General features: G+C 39.7%; 1 protein-coding gene across 1 annotated transcript in view; it reads left to right on the top strand.

Moving 5' to 3' along the window:
* The window catches only part of PCSK5 (proprotein convertase subtilisin/kexin type 5), a gene marked incomplete at its 5' end in the record, with an annotated part of 415,527 nt that overhangs the window by 77,319 nt on the left and 316,524 nt on the right, over positions 1-21,684 (top strand). Inside the window, one exon of the mRNA XM_005868347.2 lies at positions 1,356-1,469. Within this exon, the coding sequence (XP_005868409.1) occupies positions 1,356-1,469 (114 nt within the window). The remainder of the gene's footprint in view (positions 1-1,355; positions 1,470-21,684) is intronic.

Below are 21,684 nucleotides of genomic sequence, written 5' to 3'. Positions count from 1 at the left end.
CCCCAATTTGTAATTTCTTTGTGAAGAGTAGGAATAAATGGTGGAACAGAACATTTTAGAGTATTGTGATTAAATTAGCTATGGCCAGAAGAAATCAAAAGAAAATTTAGGGACAAATGGTAGAGTGCCACCAGGGCTGATACTGCATTTGGGGTGCTCCATTCAAAATGGAACCTGCTTATTTTTATGTTGATATAATGATTACCTATTTTAAAAAATACCTTTCTTCATACCTCTACCATTTAGATTATAATCCTGTATTAAACTCAAAGTTCCAAGTGCTTTGTTTAAGCAAAGGTTGCAGCTAAATATTAAGACTTTCTTAAATCTGGTGGGTTTGAATTGAATTTTAGAGCTGGAAAGGAGCCTATGGCTCTGGAAAATTGAGTGACTTCTCCAGTGTTTTGCCAGAGACAGGTCTAGGGCTTTAGTTTTCTGATTCTCCAAAATAGTGCTTTTCCACCACACTACGTTGTAGAAAGACATTTTTTGAAAATTTGTGGTCCTAGAGCAGGGGTGGGCAAACTTTTTGACTCGAGGGCCACAATGGGTTCTTAAACTAGACCGGAGGGCCGGAACAAAAGCATGGATGGAGTGTTTGTGTGAACTAATATAAATTCAAAGTAAACATCATTACATAAAAGGGTACGGTCTTTTTTTTTTTTTAGTTTTATTCATTTCAAACGGGTCGGATCCGGCCCGCGGGCCGTAGTTTGCCCAGGGCTGTCCTAGAGCATTTGATCCCAGGATGAGTTTTACATTTGATGGCTAATTCCAGAACATTTAAACAATTTGATGATAGTATAAGGGAGGGATCAGAAACTGTGGCCTGTGGGCCTGATCCGGCCTGCCACCTGTGTTGGTATATAAAGTTTTATTGAGAACACAGTCACTCCCAAACATTCATATATTGCTTATGGCGCTACAATATCAGAATGAATAGTTGCAATAGAGATCATATGACCTGCAAAGCCTAAAATATTTATTATCTGGACCTTTATAGAAAAAGTTTGCTGACCTTTAGATAAGGTAAGGATGAAAAAACTGACACTATCAATTCGCAATAAATTGTGAATGGAGGTGCTTTCTGAAAAGACGAAAAGGTTAGCATATTATTGAGAGATATGAATGATCTGTCACAAAAGGCAAAAAAAAAAAAAGCCTAACCTGCATATAATAAAGTAGAACTAGATGCTTAGAGCATCTCTGAGTCCCTGGACTCAGAGATCTTAGTTGCCAGAATGAAGCCTATAACTTAAACAGAATCGACTCAAGATGGTACATGCTTCCGACCTTCATTTATGTTGTGCTAACCCGATGGAACCGGCACACTCACCAGATGTTCTTCTTGGCAGGTGGAGTGGATCCAACAGCAGGTGGTGAAAAAACGGACCAAGAGGGATTATGACTTCAGTCATGCCCAGTCTACTTACTTCAATGATCCCAAGTGGCCAAGCATGTGGTATATGGTAAGCTCGCCTGGCCTGCGCCTGTGTCCTCCAGTTTCGTGTTGTGCAGGGAGCCTCCACTGGGACTGGGAGGACAGAGAAACAGTGCAGGGACTTTTTACTGTTTCAAGAAGTCACCATTTGAGATTGGTGGATGGCCTGTGATGGTTTCTGGATCTTTTTTGAGCTTGACCTTTTGGTTGTAAGAAGAAAGGGAAGTGAGTTCTGATTCACAGAATTTCTGTTTGAGAGCTTACTCTGCTAGCTTTCCAAGATTGGGCTAGATAGAGGATAGAAAAATATACTAAGGTGCGGACATCCTTAAGACCTATCAATATCGTGTTTACTTCTGATATGCATTGATTCCACCTTTAAACCAGGCTCTTTAGAGGATACTTGGAAATCATTGAAATGACTGCTGATAAATAACAGATTCCTGACGTAAGTTGTCTAATATGTGCCTTCTCATTGTAGCTAATAGTTTTTAAAACTAGACCAGGAAAAAACTAGTTGAAAAGTAGTTGACTTATAGCTAGTTCTGTGAGTGAGGGAAACTTAACATATTGAGGAGAGTGATCTACCCATTCACTTGACATTGCCTCCTTTGAAAATATTCTTCTCTAAGAGATTAAGTTCAGGATCCCTGAGAAATTGATTAGAATGTTACTTTTTCTTAATTATGAAATCCATATGTCACCAAATTGCTGCGTAATCTGCAAAAGAACTTTAAATTTCCTCCCCTTTAAAGATCGTTATTGCTAATTTGGGGTAGTGTATGTTCCCCTAATCAACTTTATTTTTTGTAATCTCTGTCTCCGTTTCTCCATAAATCTGTAGCACTTTGCAAACTGCCTCCTGCTTTCCTGCCTCCTTGCCTTTCATCCCTTCCACCTGGAGTGCTCTTCCTGTCCTTCCTCACCTCCGGTCAGGATCCTCCCATCCTTCAGAGCCCCCACCGCAGGCTGACTGCTCTAACTCTTCTGAGTCCTCATGTGTCATTTTTTTTTCTTCCTCTGCTCTCCTGGGCCCTCTGTCCCTGCTTAGTGGCATCCTTCACGTGGGCCTTTGTTTTCTAGTTATTAATACTTTCTAAAAATCTCCTCTGTTACAGTGGAGAAGTCATTTTTACACCCTCTACGCACCCCGCCCCCCCGCCCCCCCAAAAAAACAAACTGAACCCAGCACCTTGCAGTGCTAGGAATTTGTGTTTATTTGGATATGGGTGAATGTGGTTGGTATTTCCCTTTCTTTAGTCTTACCCAGAAGTAAAAGGTTGTGGGCATATTTTAGACCCTAAACAGAATTTTACACAGAAAACTTTTTCTTATGTAAAGAGAGAAAAAAAGAATAGGAGCCGTGAAGCTAAGTTCAAAGGGAGGCGGGACTCTAAACTGCATTTAAGTAGAAATCACCAGAGGGGGCAGTGAGACACTTGATGGCCTATTAGCTCCAAGACTAAGGAAGAATGAACCACAGGGGAAGGCCTTACAGTGAGTATTGGCAGGAGCTAAGGAGCTTGGTCTGCACTGACCAAATGATAAGAATGTAATGGGATTAGGAGATAGGAGGAAGCACAGTCCCTCTCCTCCCCTGTTTATTGGGCCAGGGGGAGGGACACCCTACTTGCCTTCCTTTTCCTCCTGGAAGGAAGAGCCAAATTGCTGTCTGCACATGTCCCTGGATGGGGGAGTAAGCGCAGCTTTCCCGAGGCACCGCAGGCTGGGCTCTCGTAGGGTCCATGGCCAAGGCGTCTCCAGAGGTGCCAGTGCCTGCAGAGCGAAATCGCTTCACACCCGGGAACCACTGCTGTATCTGTAGAAATTCTCTTTCAACAGGAGGATAGGTTCAGGGAAGAGCTTTTGTTGGGCATTTAAAATGTTGGACATTTTTCAACACATTTGGAAAATAATTCAAATAGGTAACATTCATTGAGCACTTACTGTGAGCCCGTCAATGTGCTAAACACTTTATGAGAGGTTTTTTTTTTTAATGCAGTGCAAGCAAGCAGAAATGTGTGTTCATATTGGCCCTGTTATAAGAGTGGGGAATCGGGGGCTCACACCATTTAGGTAATTTGCTTAAGATCACCTGGCCTGGAAATGGTAGAGCAGAGCTGCCGAAGCAGGCAGGATGGTGGGAGTCCACAGGACTAACCTGACATCCTAGCCACACCCTTCTACTGTGTACAAGGCTGTCATAAGGAAGACAGGACTCCAGCCTTCCAGGAGCTTCTACCCATAGAGAAATGGCTGAAATACCAGGCAGGATGGTGTCTGCCATGGAGGGTGAACAGAGCATATTGGGGACATGCAAACTGTTTACGAGGCTTCTATTACATGGTTACTTTTCCCTTAATAAAAGGGCTGGGAAGTAGGCTACACACCTCATGTTTATCTGTCAGCAGTCTGATGGAAAAGGAGCCAGAACTTCAAATCTTCATGCCTGGAGTCCAGTCCCCATCGCTTCACTGACTGTGCCCATGACTGAGTCACTTCAACCCTTGTCAACTATGAGAGTATTGAGCGCTTAGGTGTGAGTTCGCTATTGCTGCATAACAAATCACAGAACTTAGATTTCAGGACAGTTATCGCACGGCTCTGTGGGCCAGCCGTTCCGACAGGGCCCCGGGGTGATGGCTTCTGTGTTCTCTGATGTTTGGGGCTTCAGCTGGAAGCTTCAAAGCTTGATTGGAGCGGGAGGGTCACTTCCAAGGTGGCCTGGTCTCCACGTGGCCATCACCAAAGAGCTGCTTGAGTGTCCACTTGACGTCGCCCTGGCTCCCGGAGAGCAAGTGATTGAAGCGGTTGTGTTGAAAGTGATGATGCCTTGAGTGATCTAATCTCAGAGGTCACAGACAGTTACTTCTGGAATTTATATTGGTCACATGTACTAACTCTGATTCAGTGAATGAGGGGGACTGCACCAAGGGTGTGTATACTAGGAGGCAGGGGTCTTAGGAAGCTGGTTGCCACAATTACATAAAATACTACATGAGAAGACATTAGCACAGTGCCTGGCACTAGAAAACCCTCCACAAATCATCATGGCTTTTATTATTATTCTCTGACTTCCTCATTACAATACATGCTATTTCCTTTTTATCTGTTCTTTAAATTGCTATGAGGCAAAGCAGGGTGGGGTCGCATATCCAGTGGGCATTCTTCAGAGCTCCCTGGGGACATAAGGGGGCAAGGTGCTGAGCTCCTCCTCCTACCTTTCTCTGAGCCCGGGGCCCTGCTGCAGAGGTTTTGAGGGCCGCTCCAGGAGTCTTCAAGGGTCCTCCCTTGAGCCCCTTAGCCTGGTCCTGGTCTGTCATTCTGTATTTATCACAGGAGAATGGAGATTAATGAATGGCATGAAGTGGGCCTGAGTGTCTCTTTTAATTACTATAAAAGCTTTGCCCCTCGCTCCTCCCCTTGGAGACTGGCGTGTGAAACCATTATGTCTAGCCTTCAGGCCTGGGTAATAGATTTAGGGAAATGTGCTTTTACGAGAGTTGGTTATGGAGGTGACGGCTATAATGGACTACTCCGCCCTCAAAGTTGGTGTTCAGGCTCCAGGTGTTGGGAGGGCCCAATAATAGAGCTCACTTCTCGTTGCATCCTCAAACTCATGGTCCAGCATGGTAGCCAGCACTGAAGAGTCAGGGAAGCATGGTTTGTGCTTTCTAAGGAGATCAGTAAAGCAGGAGAGGAGTATATGAGGCCAATGAAAGTTCACTGGGCAAACAAGCCCCCTAAAAGTTTTTTGAGATCATGTGTATACAACTAGCCCCAGCTCCTTTGACTTTGGGCTGTAATTTTTGCTTGCAGGTTTGCTTCTCCCGTTAAAATATCCTGAGTAGCTTTTATAACGTAATCTTGAGATTCTTGAGATTCTTTGATTTGCTATAGAGTAGGGCTCAGGCAGTGGGGTTTCTTCAGAACCCCCTGGGTAATTCTGATGCAGCCATGAATCCTGTGTAATTGAGTGCCCGAGTCTGTCATGTGGGCAATGCTCAATATATGCTCATCGAATAAGTAGATGAGTAAACTGGAATACAAGCAAGTCTTTGATCATCTTCATAGTTGAGAAAATGACACTCACATTTAATGAGTGCTTAGTATGTGTCAAGCATTTTGCCAAACTTTTACGTGTATTATCATATTGCCAGTGAACCAATGAGTTAGGAACAATCGTCTTCATTTTACAGTTGAGGAAATGAAAGCATACACAAAGTTAACTAACGTGGTCAAAGTCACAGCATTTAGCAGGGGCAGATCCTAGTATGTGAACCTAGTCACTGACCTCAAAGGCTAGACTTCCATCCACTTCTCAAAACCAGGCATGAGAATCATTTGGAAGGAGTACTGCCCACCCCTTTTTCGTCCTCTCAGCAGAGACCTGGGAATTTGCATTTTTAACAAGTTTCCAATTGATGGCTGATGCTAGCACCCAGGGTCCCATTTGAGACCTCACTGCACTACCATACATTAAACATAAGGTCCCTGTGAACACAGCTGGCTTCCCTCTTCCCATTATCAGCTGGGGGAAGAAGGGCTTTTAAATTTATGGGACATTTTAAAGCACACTTGGTCAATTTATCTTGTTTTTCTTTATCTTATACCTTCTACTTACAAAATTTTCTATCTGGGAAGCTGGCTGCTTTAATATGAGAAGATGTTATCACTTTGCACAGATTGAAAATAACCTTTGGCTTCTGTATTCTTTCAAGATGCTCCACAGACCAAGCATATCTGATAGTAAAGGTTGTGAAGATTCGGCCAAGTCTTTGGGAACTCCGTGTAATAGAGATGGTTTCAGTGGGCCATTTTGACCCTCCTAGAGAAAATTCAGTTTGCCTCCAGAGTCAGCAAGGTTAAATACAACGCCTCCTAGAGGGTCCAGGCATGCCGAACAAGAAAATTTAGGAGGTTAAATATTTTGAAAATTATTCTAAAATATTTCCAACATACAAGAAGTTGGAAGAATACCACAAATGCCTGTCCATCCACCCCCATGCAAGGGAACAGACCATTATCTATCTATACCATTGAAGCTGCCTGTGAGCCCTCTCCTAATAGTGTCCCCTCTTCCCCTACAGAGTTAGCACAGATGCTGGATTTGAAATGCATTGTGAGAGTTCCCTTCTTGGCAGGATGCTTCTCTTGGAGGGAGCGGATATTCAATGTAGAATAGATGAACATTTTTTGAAATCATCATAACATACATTTGTAGGTGGAATTCAACACTTGGGCTATTTATTGATTAGGTGCCAAGAAGATGACCTGGAAATGCAACGTGGATGTGGGAAAAAAAACAAATTTAATACTAAAGCTCTTTCGTTCCTTTGGTCATGTTAACATTTCATTGCTTAAAGAAACTGATGTAGCATTGTATGGTATTTCTTATCTAACTATTAAGAATTAATAATGATTTTTGAGTTCATAGTAAATAACTTTTTTTTGTTTCCTGCTTTCGGAAAGACAAGCTCAATTCAAGAGAGAAAAGTAAAAAGGACTCCGGAAATCTTGCTGTTTGACTTTCAGACTCTAGTAATTAGTATGATTGATATTCTTAAGTCATCATCTTAGTTAGCACAGTAGAATTTTTTTGTGATGAATATTGGGTGGCCTATTTAATATGCATTATTTAAAGCCAGGGTGTAACAAATGGGCTCACTTATTGATGCACTTCCTCAGATTTCATGAAAACTCTCTGGGTGGTTTTTCTGAGGAAAAGAATAAAAAAAACCACACAAAAAAACCCCCAAAACATTTGTCCATCAGCAGAGTGAAAATTAGCTGAGTTCGGCTATGCATGTGGGGCATATCTGCCAAAAACTTGAACTAGCTAGTATAGTAATTGCAAAAAATGATTTTAAGCCACATGGTTCTTTCTCAGCCAACTGGATGGCGTTCGGTACTCTAAGAGTTTGAGGTATTGCTGTTTCTCCGGTTGGCACACATTTCCCCAATGATTTATGCTGTCATTTGACTAATAAAATCTGGTGGAGTTTGTGGCGTTATTGTCCTGGCAGCTTGGAAATCATCCTTTTAAAACACCCCATTTAGCTGTTTTAATTGAAAATGCAACATGGTGTGAATCTGCAACCATGTGGCACATCTTGGTGCAAGCAGGAGGCCTTCTGAGAGAGGACTGACTCCAGCCAGGTGGCAAATGATTTACTGGTAAGGACTGCTGGGGGTTGAGATGTGGTTCTGACGTGCTAGTATTTGCTTTGAACTAGCCCTGAATCTTATAGAAAGTTATTTTAGCTCTCAACCTTAGCTCATCTGAAAAAATGAGGATTCTGGATTAGCTGTCTTCTTAAATTTATTCCTGCTCGAATTGCTTCTAGTTCCACATGGCAAATGAATTCCACCGGATAGTGCATCTAGAAGAGCACATGCCACTGATGGGCCCCCATTGTGACTTCCAGCTTAACCCCCTCACCTCACCCATGAGCTCCCGACTGCAGTATACCACGCTCTCATTTCCTTACTACTTTAAACTCACTATGTTGCCTGTGTTGGGGGTCCTCAAGACCACTCCAAGATGTGCTGATTCATTAGGAGGACTCAACATGATTCGGCACATAGTCATAGGCATGGCTATGATTTATTTCAATGAAAAGGATATAACACAAGTCAGCAAAAAGAAAAGCCACATGGCACGAAGTCCAGAGGAAACCAGGCTTAAGCTTCCAAGAGACTTCTCTCAGTGGAGTCACACAGAAAGCACTTAGTTCTGCCAGTAATGACTTGTGACAACATGTGTGAAATGTTATCTCAGGGAAGCTCATCAGGGGGGACTCAGTGCTCAGGGTCTAACCACAGTGAGACATTCTTATGAGGGGATGGTGAGAAACCCTCCCCATACTCAAGTTTCCAGATGCCAGCCAAGGGGGCCAAACACATGCTTGGCTGAGTTGGAATAATAGCTCCTTCTTTATTAAAACGTTGTGTTCACTGAATGAATAAATTAACACCAAGAAAAATATTCATAGTGATCATTCTAAGAAAAAGCAAACTTGAATCCTAGGTATGGTGTCCATATTTGTTTTGCAGCCTAGAAAATCCCAACTAACTCAAAGCTCCTATGAGGTAGATATTTATTCATGCACGAACACATGCACGCATTCATTCTTATTTAACAGAGATTTCTGTTTTTTTCCCCAGCGTTTATAATGTTCCTCACACCAAAGATAAAATAGTAAATGGTACCTTCTTTAATGACAAGTAAGTGGAGCATGTAATGGGCAGAAGTTTGGTTAATTTAAGTCAGTTTGCCCAATCAGTTGAAGGCACTGAGGGTGCCATAGCAGAACCCTAATTGGAACTTGCTGATTAACTCAAGATGATTATAATGATTTCATTGTCCCACGTGATGGTCGTGATGGAAGTCAGTATATTAGGAATAAGTTAACCTGTAATTAACTAGTCAGAGTGCTTCTAGAAGAGGCCAGTAATTAATGATCCACTTGGAAAAATGACTTCAGATAATATTCATTCTTGCCCGGTGCAAATTATTACAACCTTCATGAATTTACTTGAGCATGGCATAACTTATTCCGTACTGGTAATTTATCTCCTCAGCTTTGCTTTCAAAGAGTAAAAATATGTGGGTAGTCTGGCCCTTTGGGCCTGACTCTAACATGATGAAGAGTCTGTTAACAGAAACAAAGTTGTTTTTATCAAGACTTCAGTCATGATTTTTCTCTAATTAGTAACTCATTTTCTTGTTGGAGAGCAGATGGCATTGACCCTTGAGCTCACTTATTCTGTGCTTGTCGTCTTAACATGTTGACTCAAGTTCTTTTTATCAAACAGTTTCTCTGAATTCCTCATTTCACCCAGTATTGGGGTGAGTTCTAGTGATCAAGGCACATGTTGAGCTTATTTTAATCGATTTCTCTACCAATAGGTAGGGCTTTTAGTAAGTACTCAATAAAGGTTGATATGAAGTGGGGCGAGAGTCGGTCATTTAGGCTTCATCATTTTCCAAATTCACAGAACTGAATTTGACTATGCCTAAAAGATGATGGTGCCTTTAAATGTCCTGCACTGAGAATTCAAATTCTAAAATTATCTGAGACAGAGGCCTCTGGAATGCTGTTTTTCCTTAATTTTGGTTGACAGTGAACTTGGCCAGGAAATTAATGGAGTAAAAGAAATGATTCTTAGCAATCCAGTGATGAGAAGAATCCAAAAGACAAAAACGCCTAAATTGCCTGGGGAGGAGAAAGTAGTAACCATCTTCAGGTAGAATGTACATGCACATCAATGTGACTTTTCCAGTTTCTCAAATGTAAAAAAAAAAATTAAAATTAAAAAATAATCCTTGGTAGACTGCCTCAGACTAGTGGCTGGGATTCCAGGCCAGGGATGGGTAATCCCATATGCAAATAGTGCAAGCTGACAGGGCTGCTGCACGCCAGGTGACGCCAAATTATAATGAGACATGCAGAATAAAACTGTAAATTCCAGAAATAGGGTTTGATTACTTAATTGCATGGGCCAGAATCAAAATTGGGTTCATAATGCAGAGATGCTGTCTTGATGGTAGATGAGGTGGACTTAGCAAAACCTGCATTCACTGATTATTCTTTCCTTGATTAGAAGAACCTGATAAGAAGCCTAATTTTGTCCTTGATGCTAAGAAAACACACAACAGTCAGTTTGGGTGGTGAACATTAAAGTGTTTGGTACAAGATTTACAGAATAATCTTAAAAACTACTTGGCAGAAATGTAGCTTTTTTTGTCCGCCTTTTCACTTTTAGTTTCCTGGTCAGTTGAATTTTGACTCTTGCAAAAAGCCTACTGGGATGGGACTCAGACATTCTAAATTGGCATGTCTGAAGCACAGAAAAGAAAATTATGCCCAGGTAGCATAGGGCTGTGTCCTCCTAATGATCTCTTTGCATGGTTTCCTGAAACCTTGTTAAATTAGTGTCTTAAAAACTGGATGTTTGGGGTTGTTACCTAGTGATAAGCCAACCTTATCTTTCAGTGAAGCTAAAAGAGACTCAGCGGGACTTGCAGCAGTAATAAGTTCAACGTAGCAGGTCTGCACAATACTTTAGGTCATGCCGGTTCTGCTGAAATGTTTAATAGGCCCCTTCTCATTCTTCTTTCCTGCCTGTGCTCTGTATCCCAGGCCCTCTGCTTCACATCCGAGCACGCTACACAAGCACACGGAAGCAAATGCTGTATGTGTTTTTGTAATTAATGCTTTGAATCAGGTGGTTTTTCAGAAGATACTGAAAAGAAGCTCAAAGATCACTAAATTGGAACGGGCCTGAAAAATAAGTTGATTCAAGTCCTCAGCTCATGCTCAATATCCGCCTTGTATTTTTACTGTAACCAGAAAGGTACTCTACTTAGGTGGCCCTTTCTTTCCATAATGAACAATTCCATTCAAAAACACTTTATCAGAAACTTGTGTCCCTGTCCCTCCACACACTCCCCCTGGTCTGAATTCCAAGTTAAGGATCTGATTCCCATTTCACCAGCTTTCACTGCAAACATTCCAGAAACATTTTGGAAATTTAAAGCAAAAGTAGGGAGAATATATAATGAACACCCATGTGCCCTCACCAACTTCAATAATTATTGATTCAAAACCAATGTTCTTTCATTGACTGCCCCCTCTACTCTGATTACATTAAAGCAGTTCACACCCCTTATTTCATTTCATCTTTGAATATTATAGTAGTTGTCTCTATAAGGACCATTTTTCACAATACAGTGGGGCCTTGACTTACGAGTGTCCAGACTAACGAGTTTTTTGAGATACCAGCTGTCTCTCGGCCGATTTTTTGCATTGAGTTGACAGAGTAATTTGAGTTAACGAGCTCGGTCTCGGAACGAATTAAACTCGTAAGTCAAGGCCCCACTGTAAAACCATAGTAGTATCACTTATAATGATAATTTCCTTATATTACCAAATATCAAGTCAGTTTTCAAATATTCCCTATTGTCTTATAATTTTTTCTTTGTAACTTGTTTGAATCAAGATTCAAAGTTCATACCTTGTGATTAATTGCTAATCTTAATTTTCTTTCATTGTAAACATCACCTCCATTTTTTTTCTTTTAAAAATTTTTGATGGAAGAATTTAGGTTATATAGAGCTTCACGTGGTCCAGATTTTGCTGACTGAATTCTTGTGGGGTCATTTAGCATGTTTTATTTCCAATATTATCAATGAATTGGTAGGTAGTCAGAGCTAAAGGTTTGATGGGACTCAAGTTCAAGTTTATTTTTGAGAGCCTGAGGGTGAAACTACTCCCTACTAGTTGGTATGTATACTTCCATCTGGAGATACAATGTCTGCTTGTCTCACTTTGTGATACTAGCAGCCACCATTGTGCAGATCGTTTAATGATTCATTAGGGTTTGCAAAGTAGTGATCTCTATGTGACTCCTTCCTTTATTGGCTGGGATACTTTAATTAAGAGGGACTCTAATCAATTATTTGGTACAATGAAGTACAGTTCCTATAGGAAAGGTGAGAATAATGGTCAGTGTTTTCATTTACTAGGGGCTCCTTCCCTAGCATTCACCAAAAGCCACTAATGAGGTTTTTGAAATTTTTATTACAAATTCGATTTAGATACAGCTGATATGTTTGCTTTCTTTAAAGTTATAAACCTATTCTTGCTTTCATTGCCCCATCTTTGGTCAGTGAGAGCCATTCATATTAGGTCCTGGGTCCTTTTGATATGACTCCAGTATTGCTTTCTTTTGGCATGACAAACTGGCCTACACTTAGGTTGTGCATTCCCTTTTTCAGGCATGGAATCAGCCATTTCTCCATTAATCCCTTGTGCCTTTTTTAAAGTTATTGATATTTAAAAATTGCAATATGAGTGTTGAGATTCTCATCACTGTTGGGCAAGTCTTAGGCTTTTTTAGTGAACAGAGTTAGAAGTAATGCAATACATACACACACACACACACACACACACACACACACACACCGACCGACACACACCGACATATAATATGCCATGAGTTTATACAGATATTTGCAATTTCAAATCGATTCTACAGCTTATTTACCCTCATCAGTTACACCTGCATATATCCCCATGCTGAAAATCTTGTTCTCAGTGACACCAACAGAATTCCTCATTGGCTTTCTCTCACACTACATGCAGCACTATCTCAGAATAACAGGCTACCACCAGCACTATGATAACAGCAAACAATTTAAATTGTATGTAGTTCTTTTTGTCCTTAAAAATGTGTCCCACACATGTCACATGGTCAAATTACTTGTTTGAAATTACTCTGGAATATTTTTTTTCTAGAAACATTGTTTAAAGTATGTTTTTATCGATTCCAAAGAGGAAAGGAGAGGGAGAGAGAGTTAGAAACATCAATGATGAGAGAGAATCATTGATCCTCCTGCACCACCCCAACTAGGGATCAAACGCGCAACTCGGGCGTGTGCCCTGACTCAGAATTGAACCATGACCTCCTGGTTCATGGGTTGAGCACTGAGCCACACTGGCCAAGCTAGAAACATTTTAAATGGTTCTCCTGCTGCCCCAGAATCTTCCCAAGATTAATAATCCCCAGTTCCTTAAAAATAAAAACCTTTATATTGCATATTACATGGTTTTAAGTCTATTCTACCTTCATAGTTGTTTATCAACATGTTTTAGTGTATTTCACATTCTTCAATGTTGTTGGAAGGATGGAAAATATGACATAGACATGCATTGCTCTAGCTTATACAGGCAATACATGGAGAAGAGCAAAACCATCTGTTTCAACAACCTGATGCCTGGAAATTAACATTCTATTTAGAAGGGATGAAATTAACTCCACTAGGTCTACGCACAATAGCATATAATTATTTCCCCTGGTGTGCCAACTTTAGAAAAGAGGGTGTTAAACCTTTCCACTCTGTGTTAGTCTGAAAGATGAAGTAAAACAAGACTGGAGAAATATCTAATTGTAGAGGTTTGTCCAAGAAAATGAAAGATTAAAGAGATCCGAAATGATCAAACCTGATTTATTCTGGGCGAGTAAAAGGGAATGTGCTGTGAACAAATCATTTAAACTAGTTGTACACACTAATGAGCATTGAATTAGTTCTATCCTCCCAGGACTTAGGAACTAGGAGTCACCACAGATTGCTCAATAAAAGCATTAATTCCGTGTGTAGCAGAAGGGAAAATGAAGGAAAGCAACAAGAAGTGGGATCCCCACAGGAAAAAGTAAATTGGTAATGATTTTATTCAGTCAGCAACATTTGTGGAATTTCTCCTGTGTATCCCACGTAATTCGACATGCTGGGGATACCAATATGAAAAGGCTGTATACTCTGCTCATTAGCCAGGTCATAGGCAAGCCGGGAAATAGCTAAGTTTCTGTAATACCGAATAGCATAGTACAGGCATGCACAAAAGTGTTGTGAGGCCCCTCCACTTAGATCTAAGTTTCTTGATGTTATCTTTGGTTTGATTACCTGGTCCTCAAATTCCTAATGTGGAAATTAAGTGATATTGAAGTTAAGTGATGAACCATGACAGGATTTCTTTGCAGGCAAATGAATGATTTCCACACAGTCATTCCAAAAATGGTTTGCCACGGGACACTATTTCTTAGCATTGTTTAATAGGCATCTCCAAAGTCAAGTGGTTTGGGACATACTGGTTTGAACAAACTTAAAAAGGTGTCTTTAATGCAGGACTTCTCAGAGCCTTTATTATCCTATTATGCTTTGTGAATCAATGAGAGGGGCATATAAATGTAAACAGTAGTTGTTTCTCTAATGTATTTGTCCAATATATTTTTTATGAAATGTTGTTTCAGTTGAGATTGTTTGGGTTATGAGAGATCAGAAAATTCAATCCAAACCAGGGAAAGGAAAAAAAATAGTAGAAGGGAGGGAATTTATTGGCTCATATAGGTCCAGACTGGCAAGCCTCCCTTGATCCAGAAAGTAAAGTAGGTCTCCAGGAACCTAGTTCGTCCTGCCAACCAGCGTAGCTCTGATGTAATTGTTGGTTTCATTCTCAAACAAGCTCTCTGCCCATGGTTGCAAGATATCAACCAGTAGTTCCTAGTTCAAATCCAATAGTAAAAAACAAGAGGTTTTGCTTTGGTGTTTTGAGAAAAATTCCTGGGGGCACATCTTTCCCATCACTTTTCATCTCCTTCCCTATTCTATCCTTGTTTCTGACCACTGAACCTCATCTGCCTTGTCAGATACCTTTGGGACAAAGTGATTTAAGGGGAGAACAGTGAGCAAGAGTCCTCAGAGAAATCTAAGGCTCAGGAAAGGAGGTTACGCCACCCCAACAGAAATCTTGGGGCATGGATGGGCATCATTATCACGTGTGTTCCTGGGCAGAGTAAAGGCAGCCATTGATAAAAAGCCTTCACCAGACAAAGTTAAGAAGAAATAGCCCTTGCCAGTTTTCTCAGTGATTAGAGCATCAGCCTGCTGACCAAAGTGTTGTGGGTTTGATTCCCAGTAAAGGGCACATACCTCATTCTGCAGGTTCCCCAGCCCTATTAGGGGTGCATGTGTGAGGCAACCAATCAATGTGTCTCGCCCTAGCCCTTGCCCCCGATCCCACCCCCTCTTCCTCTCCCTCTCCTGCCCCCTTCCAATCTCTATAGAAATCATTGGAAAAATTATCCTTGGGTGAGGATTAAAAAATAATGTTATTATTGCCTGGTCAGTGTGGCTCAGTGATTGAGCATCAACCTGTGAACCAGGAAGTCAAGGTTCAATTCCTGGTCCGGGCACATGCTCAAGTTGCCAGCTTGATCTCTAGTAGGGGTTGTGTAGGAGGCAGCCACTTGGTGATTCTCTTTCATCATTGATGTTTCTACCTCTCTCTCCTCCCTTCCTCTCTTAAATCAATAAAAACATATTTTTTTAAAAAATGAAGTAGCTGGCATGCCACCTCAGCAAGGGCACAGAGTCCAAAGGGCAGTGGGTGGTCCACAGGACACTGGTGTGGCTTCCGCTTGGCTCCTGCTGCTGCCAATGCCTACTGTCTCGCCCTGAATCATATTTTGCAGTCTGTCATTATGGCATGAGCTCTGTGTCTTTTGGGACCTAACCCTTTGATAATTTTTAAATTGCGCCTGTAATGTTTTCCACCCAAAGTTTGGGTTTGAATCCTACAGTCAAGTTGAAAAAAAAAATAATAGGAACACATGCATTTCATTCACCTAGCTTTACCAGAAGTTAATATTTTTTTTCTCTCTACACACACAGACATACACAGTTTTTCCCCTGGATTTTTAAATTAGATGCAAACATTGTAAAAATACACCCCTAAATATTTCAGGATGCCTCGCCTAAGAATGTTTTTCTATATAACCAAAACACCATTTTCACTATGAAGAAAGTTGGTGATCTTATCCAACTTTCTGTCTATATTCAAATTTCCCCAGTTGTCACAAAAATATTTTTATAGATCTATCCCTTTTGATCCAGAACCCAGAATCAGCCATTGCCTTATTTATTTCACCATACTGTCTCCTTTAAGCTAGAAGAGTTTCCCTACTTTTACTGAGGTTCGGGTGGAGGTTAGGGGTGGGAGTGAGTGATCTTTTTTGTTGAGGATTTCCATAGTCCAGGCTGATAGTTTGTAGGATAGCTCACACTTTGGATTTGTTTGATGGTTTTTCAGGACCGTAGGAGTAATTAAACATTTTTGTTACAAAAACTATCCAGGTGAGATTGTATCCTTTTCAGTGCTTCATGTCAGGAAGTAGAATGTTAGAAGTCCTGTTTGGGTGATGTTACATTTATTTACTTGTTTGGTTGAGGTTTCTGCTAGAGTTCTCCATGTAAAGGAACATTTTATCTTTCTAATTAATAAGAAATTTGGGAAGAAATATTTTGAGACTTATGAATATCTTATTCCTTGTCAACTTCTTCCCAAGATTTTAGCATCTATTGGTGATTCCTGCCTAAATTAATCAGTAGATCAGTAGAGATCAGTGGGTTCCAAAATGATGATTTTTCTATTCTGTGATCCCTTATTCACTCCTCTTCCTCTTAAATATCTTTATGATCTCAAAGATTCTTTCCAAATGCAATGACTCATTATTGACATTATTCCTTTTCGGTTCTCAAATTCTCAAGTTGGATGAGTAGGCGACCTTTCAAATCGACTCCTGTGTCCTTTTGAGAAGTCCCCAATTGGTTGTAGCAAAACTTTCTCTTGTATGGCACAATAAAAGTTCACCTTGTATTTCCTCTGCCTCAGACCTAGAAATAGCCATTTCTTCAAGTCTATGGTTTCTTTTATTAAGGAACTAGAGGCCCAGTGCACAAAATTCATGCATGGGTAGGGTTCCTAGGCCTGCCTGGAGATCAGGGCTGATTGGGGACTTCTGGCTGCCATCCGGGGCCTTCCTTTGTTCCGTGCCATCCCCTGGTGGTCAGCGTATGTAATAGCGAGTGGTTGAACTCCCGAGGGGACAATTTGCATATAAGGCTTTCGTATATATAGATGATATTTATAAGCAAGATTAAGGATACCCTTGGTTTTACACACTTCTTCAGTGGACAGAGCCTCCGATGCATATCTGAAGTTTATAGTGGCATCTCCCATTCCAATCTAATAGTACAGGTCCTTCCTTTTCTTCACCTATTCCATATTTCTATCCTCTCTCTCCCACAGGGAGAATCATGGATCTCATCAATATCAGTAAATTTACTACCAAACACACAAACAGTATTGACATGACTGCACTAATATCTTTACCACCAATAAACTTACAGATGTAAAATTCAAGATCTCTTTCTGTTCTTAGAATATATTTCATTGAGGTGATACAGTCAGAATACCTGAATCAAAAAGTTGCTTAAAGCAATACTTTTTTTCTCTGTGATTATATCATTAATTTGATACACAGTTAGGTTGATGATTAATTTGTTTGTTCTGTCCAATTTTAGAGTTCTCGCCCCCATCTTTATATATTTAATTTTATTCATGTACTTAATTTTATTTTGGAATATGTAAAACATATGGTTCATAGAAAAATTCATAGAATACTACAAATCCTTTTTCCTTTTTTGTTTTTTATTGCTTAATATACCTCAGAAATCATTCCATATTAGTTCACAAAGAGCTTTATTCTTTTTATTTTCTCTTTCTCTCTTTCTTTCTTATTTTTTTTGTTTGTTTTTGGGGTGTTTTTTGTTATTTGTTTTTTGCAACTGTGTTGTGGGAGAGTTGCCATAATTTATTTAGACATCAATGAATGCACAGTTAGTTTCTTTCCAATATTTTGATGTTACAAATAACTCCATACTGACTAACCTAGTGCATATATTTTTGTGTGGTGTTGGAGGTGTACTTTCAGAGTAAATTTCTAGCTGTGGGATTGCTCAGTTACAAGGTAGAAACAAAAATAATTTTATTAGATTGTGGGTAACTCCCTGAGCAGGGGCAAGAACAGTTCTGATTTCCATCAACCATGTTTGGGAGGGCCTGCTCCCTCACCTTGCCTTGTTGTCGGTTGTTGACTCCTGGCTGGTTTAGTAGGTGAGAAATGATATTTCTGTGTGTCTTAAATGGCATTAGAATCACAAGACCTGTGTTTATACCATTGCATTACCTTTACCCTTTGTTCTTAGACATTTGAATTACTCTATGATAGGAGCTACATTCTTTCTTGTTACTCAGTTTTTATGTTGTTGTTTTTGTGTGTGTGTTTTTTTCATTTAGTGGAGACTTTAAAATATATATATTTTTATTCATTTCAGAGAGGGAGAGGAAAAGAGATATAAACATCAATGAATGATGAGGAAGAATCATTGATTGATTGCCTCCTGAATGCCCCTTCCCCCAACTAGGGATTGAGCCCACAACCTGGGCATGTGCCCTGACCAGGAATCGAACTGTAACATCCTGGTTCGTAGGTCACAACGCTCTACCATTGAGCTACATGGGTCAGGCTAGTAGAGACTTTTAAGTTCATTTACATTATCGATATGACCAAAAAGTCTCAACTCTGTCATATTATTTTATTATATGAGTATGTGTTTATGTGTGACTTGTATTATTTTTACTATTTTTACTGTGTTTCACTATGTGGTTTCTTTTTGCGCTTTTAAAATGATTTATTTTGGCTTTTGGGAAGGTTTGCTTTATTATTTTAGTGATTGTTAAGTAACTTTTATGTCCTCTTAGTTCTATTTTTCTTACTTTGGCTTCTATATTTGGTTTGCAGTTTACACAATGTCCTTTGACTCTTAGCTATCCAATTATTCATTAGCTTATTCTATTTTACCATCTTTTCTCCTTTCATTTGAAGCTCACTGTTCCTACTTTGTCAGAACACATAACACATACTGACTCTTCTTCTAACTTTGTTCCCTCCTTTGCTTTAATCTGAAATTTACAATTAAATATATTTCATACTCACCCTCAGTTCTTCTGCCAGTTGGTTGGAAGAAGCACAATTTCTGCTGGAAAACCTAAAAAGGGCTTGCAACTGCACTATTCCCTGAGTTCTTGATTATATAAAATGTTTTCTATAGTTTTGATACTTGAAAGATACCTTGGTTGATTTTTCTTAACATGTAAGCAATTTATTTTACTTTTTAGTCGAGAGGCTCAGGGGATTTTTTTTTCTTTAAGGTGTACAGCAGGTCCTCGAATAATGTCGTTTTGTTCAATGTTGCTTCATCATAACATTAACTAGAGGCCCGGGGCACGAAATTTGTGCACTTGGGGGGTGGGTGCTCCCTCAGCCCAGCCTGCGCCTGCTCACAGTCCAGGAACCCTCAGGGGATGTCCAACTGATGGCTTAGGCCCACTCCCCACGGGAAGCGGGCCTAAGCCATTAGTCGGACACCCTTAGCACTGCTGAGGAGGCGGGAGAGGCTCCCGCCACCGCCACTGCACTTGTCAGCCTTGAACCCGGCTCAGGGTTTCTGGCTGAGCAGCGCTCCCCCTGTGGGAGCACACTGACCACCAGGGGGCAGCTCCTGCATTGAGCGTCTGCCCCCTGGTGGTCAGTGCGCGTCATAGTGACTGGTCGTTCCGCTGTTTAGTCAATTTGCATATTAGCCCTTTATTATATAGGGTGTGATTCCATAGGAACATAACTCTTTTATGTAAATTAGTCTATGTGTGGTGAAACTAGTTTCATTATATGTCATTCAGCTTAATAGAACCTATGAATGGTGTTGAGTGAGGACTTTCTATTGCTAAAAATGACACAGTTTTAAGCAAATTTGATCTTCTTTGCCTATTGGTTACTTGCTTTTTGATCCTTTATTTGTTTTTTGTTCTTTTCATATATTTATGCCTTTTTTCAATGTTTCTGATTATATTTTGAGTTGAACCAGTTCTCTTGGACACCTTATAATTTAGTTTTTATTTTTAATTTAATTTTGTCTTTCATTTATTTTCAGGGTTTAGTCAACTCTAGATTCATATCATTCTTGTGTTTTTTTCTGTCCATATATGTCTTTATATTTTTATTTCAGCTAGATGTCCATATCTACAGATTCTATTGTAGTGTATTTTATTTAGGTTTGGATATTGTGTTACAGTTTTCTTCTTTTGCAGATTTTTTAGTGTAATTTCTATAAACTGCAATACTTTTATTCACTTTATTTTTTGTTCTTATAGAAGCATTGAATAGATATTTGTCTACTGATTTCTATTTACTTTATAATGTTTTATTTTCTTAGACCATTAGTAGCCATTATGTGTAAAAAGAGGTGGAAGTTTGGATGACTTATTAAGTTTTATAGCTCAAGACTGTAGTACTAGTTTGGTACAGTAAAGTTCAATTCAGCATCTTTCATTATCTCTACTTTTTCCACTTTGGAAAGCCCTATCCTAAAATCAAGGGTGAAAATACCACTATTAGAATAGGAATGTTTTGGACCATGACCATCTGTGAAGTAATTATAGTAGTTACCCATGAAGAGCTTGCTATTAGATAGGTAGAAAAGACAACCGATGCTTGGGAAACCATGTTCTAAAATATGTGTGTAGTTCTGGTGACTGTGACTGGGGAAAGCTGCAAGGCTAGTGTTACATTTAATTGTATTAACTTAATTCCTTTCATTAGGGAATGGAAAAAGAATTGACATAGGTTACAGGAGCAGAGTTCCAGTTTAACCAGAGTATATCATTATAAGAGCTGTTATAGAGAAAGCTCACTGTCCATAGTCTATAAATGTGTATTTGACATTGTATTTAGACAGCCATACTTTTCTGAATTATTTTTCTATAACAGAAGAATTTCTGTAGGATACTATTAAAGCAAGTTGCTTGGTGAGATTCTTGAAAGGATTCCATGTTTTTTATTAATAAGGAAAGCATTTGCAATTAAGATTGCTAGTGGAGGATAAGAATGACTTTGTTCTCTTGCTCAGTATATTTCAGGGTCTGGAGAGGATCTCACCAGGTCGAAGAGGCAATGTGCTGTGTAGGTTCCTTTATTGAGTAGCTAATTAAATGCATTTTGGAATCCTTCATCTTTTCTGAAGCATCTACTACTTGCCACAGCAGAAGAAGCGCTAGGCTTATTATTGGCCTGTTCAAGCAAAATGTTTCATTTTTCTTGCCTGCAACCTTGTAGATTTTATACTAACTTACATCTGCAAGTGGACAATGAAAGCAAAGATGTCAGGTACATTCAGACAGTTATTTTCATTCAGTCTAGAAAGAACAATATTAAAGTGGGATTTTTAGGAGCTATTGGAACTGATTTTCTGATGGTCTGAAGTGAGATTGTGTTTGCTTTGCAATGTAAAATAGATTTATTTTTCTGTGGCTACATCACAGTAATAACTCATATCACGCTATGGGGTTTTTGTCTTGGGAAATTTTTTGTTTTTACATTTTTATTTGAAATGTGAAAATGTTTTTTTTTTCCTTTGTGTTTTTTTATTTAATTTTAAATGACAATAGGTCTGGAACCTCAGTTTTTCTCTAACTTGCTCTTTTAAGGCTAAGCTTTATTGCCTGATACCTATGAACATCTCTTTTCAAAATGAAGTTTCTGTGTTCATTGAATAAAGGTCAGCTCAATAATAGCAGAATTGTAAAGAACCCAAGGTATACATTTAATAACATATTTCCCTTGATGTTATCCAAGGTCTCTCTTTTATTTCCTTCATAACTGTTGCCATCATCCCTAGTTATATTGTTTGCCTCATTGGTCCATGTATTATTTATGTGCTCCAACTTGAATGTAATCTTTGTGAGGGCCAGGCCATGGATCTTCTCATTCCCTGATGCAGT

The sequence above is a fragment of the Myotis brandtii genome, unplaced genomic scaffold, assembly GCF_000412655.1.
Source record: "Myotis brandtii unplaced genomic scaffold, ASM41265v1 scaffold266, whole genome shotgun sequence".
NCBI classification, from domain to species: domain Eukaryota; kingdom Metazoa; phylum Chordata; class Mammalia; order Chiroptera; family Vespertilionidae; genus Myotis; species Myotis brandtii.
Note: the sequence above shows the minus strand (reverse complement) of the source record. Positions and strands in the feature narration are given on the sequence as shown.